Here is a 13,866-nt window from a genome sequence, read left to right as displayed (position 1 = left end):
AAATCTGTGCTGCTTGAGTTTAGTTTCACTTCTACATTTTATCTATAAGAAGATATTTATAACATTTATCAATGATAATATCTTATTCTTTATTATTTCGCTGATAGAATCAAAATTTGTTTTCTCTAGAGGAGAAAAAACTGGACTGAAGGAGGTTTTTAACCCTTCAGCCACAGAAAGCTGATGGGGTATTATCATCACTCCGCGTCATGGGTGGTGTGGACACCAAGTTTGTTATCATGATTACTCAAGAACGAGATGACGTTGGATTTTAAAATTGATACCATAGTTCCATCTGCTCAAATCGCAGTGACCCCGACCTCAAGTTAATGGTCAGAGGGCAACTTTTCAGAAAATCTTTTAGGCTTTTTCGCATTTACTAGGAGCCTGAGGTCAGCACCAGCAGCCATTAGTATTTTTGAAGTTGATACAATGGGGTAGTAAAATTGTTGCTCAGCTTCAATTAAGCTCATTTGAGTAACTGAGTTTGACCATCTCCATTACGTTCATGCTGTTTATGCTTCTTAAAACATTTTCAGTGGTTTATCTGACTAATAGTATGACTTGCTTTGTTGTCCATAATATTGAAGAAGTTTGTGCTTCCTGATTCAAATTCCTTATTCTTTTGTTCCATAGGTCTAACAAGCAGACGTGTTTGTCTGCATTGGATTTCTGCACTTTATAGTGAAAGCTCGCTAACATATCTGGCCTAGTGTCCCCATCTGGTCCAAGGATACAGCTTCTGACTCCAGAATTGTAGCATGGCGGTGTCCACAATGCTAAACTTAAGGTTTTGAGAATGTGGAGCCAAAACCAATGGCTGATGTCACAGTGCCTTTACCCTCCACACTCTATGGTCTGAACACAGTGTAGGAAAAAAAGCTGGTGTGTAACAGCGGTGTGCACAACCTCCACTTCCACAAGTTGGACAACATTGCTCAGCCTTGTGCAGCCTTCAGACAACCATGTAAAATTCTGGTTTAAATGAAATAACAAGTTTGGAGGCATATGAGCTTGATGAACTGGACAGTTTCCCAGTTCTCGATTCTCATCTCTACAATACTTCTTTCCCATCGACTGTTGGCTGCGTCTGCCAACAGCTGATAAATTGTTGATGTGCTTATAGTTACTGACAGGTAGTTCTAACTTGGGACTTGTCGGGTGTAAATGGTTAAACAATAACAATATTTGTGTTATACGTTTCACTTAAGACCACCTAATTTACACTAACTTGTTTTATATAACTTCTTGATATCCTCTTTTACATTCAATGCTTTCCAACGACGGGGAACTCTCACGTCTTTGTGGGTTTAAGTCACAACTGATTAACTTCATCCTTATTCAAATGGTTGAAAGCTGGCTGAGAAACATTTGCATGATTTTCCTATCTTTCTCTTCTTTCATTCCCTTATAGCTCCTTACTGTCAGTTTTCTAGGAGACCCTTTTCACTTCAGACAGTTTGACTCATCAAGCAGGAAACGCTTAGGTGGAACTAACATTAACGGCTGCTCTGGTCCATTAAGTAGTCGAGGAAGCCTTTCCAGTCGGTGTACAGTAACAAACCCCGGACCCAGCTCATCTAAGTGGCATAAAACCACCGTTAATGTTATCGATTATATATTATATTATTATGTGGTTTTCCTGTTTTGACATGTTATAATGTCAGCTATGAAAAAGATCTATAAAAGGTCTAAAAAAGCCAAAAAGAAAAGCTAGCAGACTGCTGTGAAAGAGCTTTAGGGATTAATTGTGTTATTTAAAATAAGATTTATTTCACAATAAGATTAAAGTTATTTGACCTTGTTTAGTTTTAAGATTTTAGAGCTGTTCACACGGTGGTTACATAAACTAGCACACCTCTGCCACATGGGAGGAAAATAATATCTCTTTCCTCATCCTGCTGGACAGTAGCTTTTTGCCAACATGACTCAAATGATAGCTCATATCTCACCTCAGTCAATCTAACCCCTGTATCCCATCTTCTCTCATAACATCTGCACTCTAACTTTCCCTCACACTGACTTTCATCTTTCTGATATTTTCCTCCCTTTTTTTTTTTAATAACTTTAAAAGCTACATGGATCTTTGTCTCTCACACTCACCTTATTGCTCTCTCCGTCCACTTCCTCATGTCTGCCTGTCTAATCATTCCCCGCCTTTCTTCTTCATTACGTCTTGATGATACTTGTTCAATTCTTCACTACTCCTGGCTCGCTCTCTTCTTTTTTTCCCCACCTCTCTTTCTCCACTCTTGTCTTATTCAGCCTCTCTTCCTCTCATCTTTTTTTAAGCTTTGATACTACCTGTCTGCAATTTCACCTTTCTGGTCTGCCTCTCTGCCACTTATACCCTTCTCCTCTCACTCCCTCTACACTTCTTACATATTTGCTCTCGCTCTCTCTTCATTGCCTGTCGACAATCTTGACTGGTGCCTTCTCTCACCTTTTTTTTGTTTTTGCCTTCGGTTCCTTCTCATCCCTGTCTCCCTTCTCACCATTTCTTTCGCACCATTTTTTTCCTCCTTCCTTTTAAAACATTTTCTTTAACTTTTTTTTTGGTTCCTTCCTCCCTTGCTCCTCTTCCTTCGCCTTGTTCTCTTTGCACTCCCCTTACCAGCATTTCTTGGATTATTTTCAGACTTTTTCTCCTTCGCTGTCTCTCACCTGTCTTTCTCACCATTATCGCCTCCTAAATTGCAAGAAGAAACAGACATAGTGTCAGATTTTGGCATCTTTGCTTGATTATTTGGATGACTCGAGATAGATTTGAGTGATGGCATTGCCTTTCTTTCTTTTGAAGTAATTTTCCTTTTTATGGGTTTGTGAAGTTAATGGTTCATAATTTAAGATGCTGAATTTCTTGCGCTTTGAAAATGGCTCATGTTGGTTATGTGAAGTTTTTGTCTCAGAAATTGATTACTGATCATTAATGTGGCAGACAGTTAATTAAAGAAGATGCTTAAATAATCATTTACATTGCCTATCTTGACATTATGTTTTCGTGGCAGTGTATCTGTGTGCCAACACACTTGGTGAGCACACTGACTGAGTTAAACTTCAAACTAACCCAGGTTGCCTGCATGGAGAAGATGGTTTGATTAGATTTTACAGCACCTTGCTGCATTATTTTGCATTTTAATAAGGGAAAACCAATTTTCCCCAAGCTACCACAGAGCCTTAATGTTTCAAATTGTGAATTAATATTAATACATTAATATTAATACAGATGCATTAATTAGTAATTAATTCATTACTTAGCCTAATAACCTTATGAGGAGAACTGATTGTGTTTGATATTTCAGACTGTTTGCAAACAAGCTAAAGTGTCTGTTACGCCTTAGCTTTGATTAGGTGTCTGATTACCTTTCAGATTTCCTTCGCTAATAAGTTCCCAGTCTGAGTCAGATTAGAAATGTAGACATTTCGAGGTATCCTACAGGTCCCAAATTGACCAGGAAGTGAGGGATTAAAGCCTCACACATGATTTGGTGGCTCAGCTAATTAGCAGCCGCTCAGTTTGCTCAGTTTGATCTTGGGATTCGGCTGTGATGGTCAATATAATCTGCCCATGAGCTAGACGGTTTATCCGCAGCTTAAACCCTATCAGTGTCTTCCTGCACAGGGAAATAACTATCAGCTGCCAAAGCCTTTAGTTAATGCAGAAATGATAAACAACAAACTGCAGAATGTTTCTTGTGAAGCTTTTGACCAGACGTGGGCGTCCGACCAAAAGAGGGGGCGTGCTTAACAGTTTGGAAACTGTCTGAAAAGAAGAGGCTTCAGTTATCAGACATGACTGCTCAAGAGTAGCAATAAATGTAGGGCATAAAAAATGTTAATGTGCCGTCTTCCAAAGCATTTGGCAACAAATTGGGGGCAGCTGCGGGTCCTGAAATGACCTGAACATGTCTTCAGTATGATTGCCTCTGTTCATGTCTTTCAAAAGCGCCAAGTTGAGTCTCATACAGAGTTTGAATCTCTGAGTTTGTCAGAAGATTGAAAGTCTCATTGAAGTAAATCCAGCAGTCTTCTGTTTGCTACAGCAGATGTTCCCTATATGCAGTCTGGCTTTTTTTCTCCCTTCATCTATAAAAAATCTTTCTCATCTCACTCTTGAGTGCAATCTTTTATCTTTTTATTTATCTATTTTTCTTTGTTGCTCTGTCATGGTTTTTCATGCAGGTGAAGAAGGACTCTGTTGTATCCTGTGTCCTGGACTCTGAGGCGGTGGCCTGGGATCACGAGAAGAAACAGATCCAGCCCTTCCAGGTCCTCACCACTCGTAAGAGAAAGGTATGGACAGAGCGGGATGTAATAGCGGAGAGGAAAGGGAAATAAAATGGCTGTGGTGTCATAAAGGCAGAGAGTAGGAGATAATGAGAGGAGAAAGGAGGAGGAGTGAAAAGGTTGAAGAGAGAAAACAAGACAGAGATAAAGACTTGAAGGTAGAGTAGAGCGAGATAATAGTGTGAAATGATCCGGCAGACTGAGGGTGATGGACGGAGAAAAAGCAGACAGAACGAGGGGGAGACTGATAAGTAGGAGAAGGAAGAGTCAAATGGATCGAGAAGGGTGGTGGTGGTGGCTGAGATTGCAAATGTCAGCAAGGTGTTTATTCAGTTTTGATCAGACTAACGGCCTCTTTCCACTACACCAATCACATTAGTGTGAAACTGCTCTCTTTACTTTCTCTTTGTATGCATGATGCCATCCTTGTAAATTAGGAAAAGAGAAATGAGGAGGAAAATACAGAGAACATGGTGATGGAAATTGCTGAAAATGATTATCTTGATGACTTTTTCTTTTCCTTTTCCTTTTTTTTGGGGGGGGGGATACTGTTACTGCCACCATGAAACTATGATTATTTGTAATGACGGTTTGATGCACATACTGATTGTTTTGCCCTTCTGGCATTCTGTAACATCTCAACTGCTTCAATACCACAAGCACGCTTCCTGAAATGAAATATTTCTGCTGAGGAGATGAAACCCGATATGCACTAATTAAACATTATTAATGAGCAGAGAGGAAAGTAATGAGGGTGTGAAAAGAAGAATTAAAGAGAGAAATCCTTCAGGTTTAAAGATTGCGGTGTTTTTTTGTAATTTTTTAAAAACTTTTTTTAGTCGTTGCTGTTTAATTCTTCCATCCAGTCATTATCAGATCACTCACAGAAGTTTGGAGAACTGAACCTGCCAGTCACACTTTACAAAATTATCTAATCTGACTATCTTATCTAACTAATAATTACCTGAAGGAAATGTTGATGAAGCTGAGTATGTATTTCATCATGAGCTTCTTATATGTTGGTGACAGATGTATGAAAGTTAGTTGCAGATGGAATTTGGCACAGATTTGATTTAGTGTCAGTTTGTACTTTAGTACTGACATAAATTGGTAGGTTGATAGATTACATAGTTAGTTGTTATAGCTCATGCCTTTAAAAAATAAACCTTAAATCTTAAAAATCACCATGCTTAGGTTTGGAGGGAGTAATTTAGGTCACGTGGGCAAGTAGGCTTTCAGTACACTGATGTTAATGATCATGATGATTTAAAACAACAGTAGTTGGCTTGAGAATAAACTTAGGAGGCAAAGTTTGTTTGAAGAGTGTTTCATACTTAAAATAATCAGATGTCTTTAAGATCAGCTGTGGTATTGATGTTTTCTTTTCACGTATACAAACGCATTTGAACAGTGGCTTTTAAACTCAATCAAGCATTTTTTTGACCTTATTTTGAGATGACTTAAGAATATTTACTTGGAAAGGTCATATTCATCTGAAATAAATAATGACTATTAGTGAAGTATCCCAAATAGGCAAACAGAGGCTTGTTATCAGAAGTCATCAGTTGAGTCCCAGTGGCACATTTTGTTAGTTAAGAGAAGTTTATCATGTTATCATGCTGACTGGTCAGCCTTTTCTAACTATGGTAGCACAGCTGAAACTGTTTCTGTTGTGCATCAGCCTCTGTGGGTTCAATTACAGTCCAAAAAAAGAATATTTTTATAAAAGTGGTCAGTGATTTTGTTTTAAGCCTGCCAAAAAACTGAAGATTTCATGCTGCCATGGGCACTGCTCCCTTCTCAAATTCGCACAGTCTAACCAGAATAGAAGGAGAACTGGGAGACCCATAATGCACAACTGAGGAAGAGTCTGTAGTCTGAGAAGCGGACACCTCGCAGGTCCACAATTGGCAGATTCATTAAATGGTAGCCATCTGAGTCAGTCTGTGCTGCATTGCACTTGTTGGCATGTCACTGCCATCACAGAAAACTGGGATTTTTTGAAATCAGGAGTTAAGAATGTGTATTGCTGTGATTGCATGCAAACAAATGCTCCTGAAATCTTCTCTGGAAAGCATTGCTTCATTGTGCTACTAGTGGTCTAAAACTGCACAAGGGTATCCTTTTAAATTTTAATGATGCAACCTGATTTCATACATCACTAGTTTGAAACAAGCTAGTATCTAATAAAGAATGGTTTCACAGACAGAGTAATGGATTTGTAAATCACTTGTGGAGCCTTATCCACAGAATTCAACATTCCTTAGGTTCCATCAGGGGTGTGCTGGAAACCCAGTAATAAGGTCGAGTTGGGAAAGTAGAAACCAGCAGGAGTAAACAAGGAGTGGAATAAACAGGATGAGGTTCAAGAAAGGTGAGAGTAGGAGAAGGAGAAGCAGAAGAGGTGAGTGAAGTGAGCAGAGGAGCAGGAAGTAATAGGCTGAGAGAGGGCGAACACAACAGGGAGGTGTGATGCTGTTAAGAGGAAGACGGGAAGGCTGGGTGGTTAACTTTCAACATGAACGGGGAGAGAAATCAAAGAGCTCTTTGTAACAAGTCCCAAGGTTGGATGTAGCGATTTGTGAATAAGATGCATCTATTTGCATATTTTTGTCAAAGGGAAAAATATTAAAATGTATCCATGTGTGTTGATGTCTCCCTGCAGGATGTGGATGCCTCGGAGATCAAAGTCCAAGTGTGTGTGTACGCCTTTGACCTCCTCTACCTCAATGGCGAGGTAAGGCCTAGTGATGATGATGAAAATCTTTCCCAGAGATCTCTTAAAACGCTCCTGTTTTCTTTCTTTAAACCACCGCGCGTGTTTATTGTTTGTGAGTACCTGCGTGCTCGTCGCCCGCCAAGTTGCCAGCATCGTCCCTGAATGCCAATGACGCTGCTTCTGGAGGCCGTAACTACATAATGATTGTAATGCTCATTGTAATTCCAACGGGGTGTGTGTGCGTGCGTGTGTGTGTGGGTAGGTGTGTGTCTGTCTGTCTGAGAGTGAGACGGTGCCGTTTGCAGGCTGTTTGTGTGTGTTGTGGGTGGTAACTGTGACTGAGTGTGGGATAGAGTATGTTTCTATCCAAATAACGCTCAGTTTTTAAGCACATTTCTTAAGACTGCTAAAGAAAATCCTAATTACTGTTTCCATCTTCCGGTGCCATGTGAGTTTTCCCAAGTGGACAGAAACAAAATTATGTAATTAAAAGACCAATACTGTCTTCTTAAGTTGTCCCATTTCATTGCTACTTCCTCCTAATATGGCATTTATGCAAATGTGATGAATTAATTTTTCTCTGTATATGCATGCTTTGTCTTCTTTATGGCTGTTGCCCTTTATTTATTAATTTATTTTTTGTTTATCTCTCTCCTCGATTAATTGGAAACATCCAATTGCCTTTGCCCTATAGTCCTTGTCATTGCTAACGCTGTTGTTGTCCTGGGAGGGTTTTTTAATGCTATTCACACCAGCTACCTCCCCTGCTAAGGCCTGACCAACCAGCAAGAGCTATTAGTCAGCAGTAGCCACCACACAGGACACCAAGGTCATGTCCTTGGTGCTATTTTTTTAAATTATTTATCTACTTTAGGGACCTAATATTACACATACACTGCATATGCTCATTTTGTTGGGTTCATTTTTTTAAGACAAGAATATAAAAGGAGGGAAAATAAATAAATTTGTGCTTTTAACGCATTGGGGTAAACGGATTTGTATGACTCATACAAAGCTTTCTATGAGCACTGGCTGGCAGCCGTACAGCAAACTACTAGTTCAAGTCCAGCTTCATCTGTCTCATTATCCTTCGAGATTTCTCTCCCTTGGTGGATTTGAACTTGCTCTTTTTATAAATCGGTCTTGATTCCATGTAGTGACACAAGTCCTCCTGAGTTTGAACACAAAATACTGCCCAAACTTCAATTTATCACTGGCAACACAGCCTCCATAACTCTTGTGCAGAAAGGAGACAGAAGAACGGTACAGAGAATGAAAAAAAAAAACTTTGTAAAGAGTCACAGAAATTCTGTCTTTAGATAGATATAGAGAATTTTGTAGATATGGCAGATTGGCAGAGGTCAAGGAGCTGTTGTCAACTAGGCTAGAACTTCTTGCAATAATGGATATGAATGAATATGTTGTGTATTTACAGATGGGTATGTTCACTCTTACTGTAATACTGCAGCTATGGCACTTGGAATTTGAAAAGTACCAAAAAATAACTGTAATAATCTACAATTTGCTGATGAATTGTGTTGACCTGCATTTAAGTAAAATTCAAGAATGTTGTAAGGCTTCAACTTTTTTCACCTTCTGAAATTGGCATGCTAGAAAAAGTTTGAGAACCCCTGGTGTACATGATGAAATGATAGTGAATGTAGCACCAAACTTGGCTTCTTTTCTGCGCCCCCTCTTGCTCACTGCTATATATTCTTGCAAAATACCAGGTGCATGTCCGACAACCTCTATGCCAGAGCACACTTCAGCTTTGTATTAATGCATGTCACCGTGTCACAATATGCCAAAGTCCTATTTCAGAGCAATGACATGTATAAAGACAAGAGCATCATTAAGGATTGGCATTGCCTAGCTGTTGTGCCAAGCTACTGTCAGAGTGTATAAATCCATGTGCTGCCAACTACAGGCAATTGACACATGTCAAATGACAATATAGATGTAAAATTTACCTCAATTATAGTCAAAAAGACAAAAGTAGACATAATGTGAAGATGTTTAAAAAATGCAATTCCAGTCAAAATCTGAACTCCTAAGGGTATGATCCCCAGCAGCTTCCCACAATGTTTTGGGGTTTCTGGTCAGACAGAAATTGCAGCAGTATTTCAGTGCTGCGACTAAGCTGAATAAAATGAAGCATAAAAAAAAAAACCTTGCAGTGTCATCATTAATTGATGAAACCTGCATCTGTTGACCTTTAGTGTATTGTCCTCTTGTCAATGCTGTATGTGGGTGCTTTGCTGCTTTAGCCAAGTGTTGTCTGACTTGTGATATTTAGAAGAATATGTGGCCTTTTCAGTTATTTTTAACGGATAAATTAAACTCTAGTAGATGGTTAGAATCATCCTCACAAAGAATGTGTGGAACGAAAGGTTGGCTGTGCCGCAGCGTCGCTTGCACCAAACTACTACCTAGAAATGTTGTGAACCAACTTTTGTAAAACAAAATGTAAAATGTAATAGGCTGTAATTATTTTTCATGCTCTTAATGCAAAAGCAGCAGCCTTTTGGTCTGTCAGTATGACATTTCCTGGTTTTCAGAGCTCCACCAATCTGTGTGTAGACTCTTCTGTTTTCTGAGTTGCAGTAATTTCAGTAAAAGCAGTGATTTTCAAATAAAGCTCACACCTGTCACCTCAGTTTTTTGTCAGTCAAATGAATTAAAATAAAAGTTGAATATCAGTGAAATTCCCCCCGACAAAATATAGTTGTTCAACTTCACTCCACATTTTTCCCTTCAACAGCCCGCTAGCAGCAGCCCTCCAGTTTCCTTACAGGTTGAGGAAAAATTGCAGTAAGCCTCTGTTTATCTCGTACAAGCTTCAATCGCCATTGATTGTGGAAAAGTGCATATATGTAAGTGTAAAAGAAAGTCGACACTGTAGCATAGAACAATCACCGAAGGTGTAATTGCAGAACGTTGCAGGCTGCGTCGGCCTCATTGTCTGCATACATTTCGAGTAAGGGTATAAATCGCGCATAAGACTGTATGTTCTGCAGACTTAAGGCTGCTCGTGTGTGTGGCTGTGCGTGCACATGTATACGTGTGGGTGTTTGTATGTGTGCCCAAAGCTGCCGTGGCTGTGTGTCTGTGAGTATACTTTGAGACTGTGTGTTTGTGTATGAGTGGGTAGATGGTTGAGATGGCATTTCATCCTTGTCATCGCAAGGCTCCGAGCTATAGAGAGGAAATGGTTGTAATGATACAGTTTTGCCATTTGTAATTGTGTGTGTGTTTCTCTGTGTGTGTGTGTGTGTTGTGTTTAGTCCCTGGTGCGACAGCCATTGTGTCGGCGTCGGGCTCTACTGAGAGAAAGCTTCTCAGAGGTGGAGGGGGAGTTCGTGTTTGCCCGATCCATCGACTCCGACAACACCGACACCATCGCCGAGTTCCTGGAGCAATCTGTCCGAGGTGTGTGCGTGCGTATACGTGCCGGTTAGATGGAGACAGGCTTTCTAACTTGTTTTCCTTCCTGCTGTCTCTTTGTGTCTCATAACTTTTTTGTGCGTGCACCGACTGTGTACTTTTTTCCTCGCCTGCTGTCCCTGTGCGTCTTGAACCTTTTTGTGCGTGTGGGGGTGTGCTGTGCGAGAGATTCATTTCATTTGTGATTTTGTGCGAGGGCTTTGTGTGTAGTAGTCGTCCTTTCCCTGCATGCCGTCCCTTTGTTTGGCGTGTGTGTTTGTTGTGTTGTGTGTTTGCATAAGAGAGACAGGACTTGTTAGTTGTGTAATTGAATTTTCTTGCGTTGTGTCTGTCTGGCTCTGTTTATGAGGAAGCACATAGAGCTGTGTTTCCCGTGCGTCTCTTTGAGTTATACGCCTGTGTCCTTGTCCACTGGCTGTCTTTGTGTCCTCAACCTGCTTTTGTTTTGTGTATTTCAAAAGAAAACAAAGACCTTTTATGTATCTGAAAGATAATCTCTTAATTTCCTTTCTGCGTAGCAGGAATCGTGTGTTGGAGTATTAATCTGTTTGTGTGTTTAGACTCCTGCGAGGGCCTCATGGTGAAGACTCTAGAGAAGGATGCCACCTATGAAATTGCCAAGCGCTCTCATAATTGGCTCAAGGTGTGTGTGTATGTCTGGTGATGCACTTTGGTTTTGTTACCCATTATTCATTCACATTCACGTCACACACACACACTGCCTAACAACGGATGTGCACTTACCCTATCATAAAGTTATGACACAAACACACATATATTTAGAGTGACTATAGAAAGGCACTTCATTTTTTGCTTCTTGGTAGCTACATGGTGTGCTTGGAAAGCCCCAACATTTGCCAAGTAAAATTCCAAATCGTACTTTATTTAAAGGTAAAGCCTTCAAGGTCATCTTCTCTTGCACTCTCTGAAAGTCCCGTTCTTACCCTGAACCACAGACAAGCCCAAAACAAACAACTGACACAACTTCTTTGTCAAACTGACATGACTTTCAATCGTTGAATCAGTAATGGCGATGAGAGCTAAGACTCTGGCTACAACTCAAGCAATTTTTAAAGCTTTTCACTTGAAGAATCTGCAGTTTTTCAAGCCCACAGGTAATATGTCAGATGTAGCGTACAATCAGGAGCCTGCTCATTTGATATTTGATGTTTATTTTTGTTTTGTTAATTTGCTTATGCCATAGTGAAGCAGCCATCATCTGTCTTTCCATAATTCAAAAGAGTCGCTGCTCCTCCTACTAAACCAGTCAAAATGTACTCAAACTGGAAACACAATGATCACCTAATTGGTCTTCATCCAAATAGTGCTGAAGGTCTCATACAGGCACTTTTCCATTTTCACAAAAACCACTATTTCTACTAGACTTTTGGTCAGAGTTTTGTGAAATTTCCAAACAATTATCTCTTAATGAGTCCAAGCTGTGCTCAAGGTCACTTTTGCCATTTTACAGGCACTTTTCCAGTTTCCTCACATAACCTTCATGCACACGATTTACACTTTTACCAAATTCTTACTCCTGATCTATTTAACAATATTTAATAAAGCTAACATAGCTTGATTTTGTTGAATTTTGCATATTCAAAAAAACTTACAGAAATGCCAAATTATTTATTAGCACATGTTGCATACAGATGGAGATGAGCATGATCATAGATGAAGTGGTCATGTTGGCTGAGACCTTCATATTACTAATTATACTTTTACTATTATACTAATATCTATAATGACAAATGCCATGAGATGCTAATGAGGAAAAGGAGTTACTATGTCACTGATTTATAAGTTTGATATTCACATGGATGTGACTTCATCTCTAATGGTGAGATTTTCAATCCCTAGCTCTGTTTAAGTGAGAAGATTAATCAGATACATGAACTTTGCAGTAGCATCTGTAAGCACTCAGCAAACCTAGACAGCCTTTGCTTACCAGATTTGCCTTCTTGAGACTTTTTTGAGACTTCCTTTTCTCCAAAATGATGGTCAAGTTTAATGAGCGCCATTTTTACACACTGGAGAAGATCCAGTATACGTCACAGAAGGGCAAGAAAAAGGGGAGGGAACGGGACTGAAAGAGGGTGATCTCGAAGCCTTTAACATCGAAGGTGTGCAGAGGTGCACGATGAGACAGCCTTGAAGGGAATATCTGCCGAGTCAAAATCACGTTTTTGATTTTCAGCTGCAGAGTTCAGAAATTTTTCATCCGTACCTCGTCTTCTAATTACAGACATGTTTTTTCTCAGGTTTCTGCTCTAAAATATAAACACAGATAAGTGTAACAGATTTTGAATTTGGGGTTTTTTCTGCACACCTCAGTTGATTACACTGTTGTTTAAAACAGTTTCATCCAAACTGAGTTTGAATTTCTGGAGGACATTTTTAAACTATCGGGTTTTCAACTAATTCACGCAGCATTCGAAAACTGTGACGGTTAATACTGTTTAAAAAAACAAAACACATGAACATACCCTCAGGCATTTAATTTATGCACAGATAATTGGTACCCACTCATTTAACACTATGATTTTTTTGTTTTTTTTAAATTGCAGACATTTAAAGTCACACATTTTATTTGCCTGTGTTGAACGATGGCCAAAACTTGGGGTGATTTATACATAAATGTATTTCTCACATGCTGTTATCCTCCCCCAGTTGAAGAAGGACTACTTGGAGGGAGTTGGAGACACAGTGGACCTGTGTGTGATTGGGGCCTATCTGGGGAAAGGAAAAAGGACAGGCACCTATGGGGGCTTCCTGCTGGCTTGTTACGATGAAGAAAATGAAGAGTTCCAGTCCGTCTGCAAGGTGTGTGTGTGTGTGTGTGTGTGTGTGTTTTGTCTTATGTCTATGTAAAAAAAACATAGACATAAGACTTTTTTTTTAAACAAGCAGCTCTATATATGCATAAAACATTAGTAAAGATTTAAAAAAAAAACAGCTAGATGACAACATCCTCAATTTCCTTTCAGAAAAGTAGCACAAAGTTTATTTTCTCCCAGTCTGACTGTAAGGAATATCTGCGCTCTATAAACATCTTTGAATGGCCTTGCATTCCTGGCGTTCCACATTAAACGTCTCCAGAGACGCTATTTTAATATTTTCATCCAGAACAAGTGTGTCAACATTTCCAGGCAGCTGTTGAGTCCTTCAACTCAAAATGTTAATCAGTGTAATTAAATTTTGACCTGTGGCTTTTGATGCATGTAAACATGTGATGTGTGGGAGGATAGTGTTAAAAAAGTCTTTAATAGTGCAGCTAATTTTCTGCTTAAAGATAATTAATTTTGACATATTTTATTGTTTGTCTTCTGTGCAATGCATATTTCACATCTTTGTATTAAGGTGCTGTAGAGTGTGGAGTGTTAATTAAGTGCGAAGGTTTTTCTGTGTGTATGTGT

The 13,866-nt window shown here is 39.4% G+C and overlaps 1 protein-coding gene across 1 annotated transcript in view; it reads left to right on the top strand.

Moving 5' to 3' along the window:
* Window positions 1-13,866, top strand: part of lig1 (ligase I, DNA, ATP-dependent) — a 68,335-nt gene that overhangs the window by 35,300 nt on the left and 19,169 nt on the right. The window contains exons 19-23 of the mRNA XM_031754946.2: window positions 4,183-4,293; window positions 6,953-7,024; window positions 10,291-10,435; window positions 11,011-11,093; window positions 13,121-13,273. Coding sequence (XP_031610806.2) covers window positions 4,183-4,293; window positions 6,953-7,024; window positions 10,291-10,435; window positions 11,011-11,093; window positions 13,121-13,273 — 564 coding nt within the window. The remainder of the gene's footprint in view (window positions 1-4,182; window positions 4,294-6,952; window positions 7,025-10,290; window positions 10,436-11,010; window positions 11,094-13,120; window positions 13,274-13,866) is intronic.

This window comes from Oreochromis aureus, linkage group 18 (assembly GCF_013358895.1).
Source record: "Oreochromis aureus strain Israel breed Guangdong linkage group 18, ZZ_aureus, whole genome shotgun sequence".
In the NCBI taxonomy this organism is placed as follows: Eukaryota; Metazoa; Chordata; class Actinopteri; order Cichliformes; family Cichlidae; genus Oreochromis; species Oreochromis aureus.
This window is presented reverse-complemented; position numbering and strand designations above follow the sequence as displayed.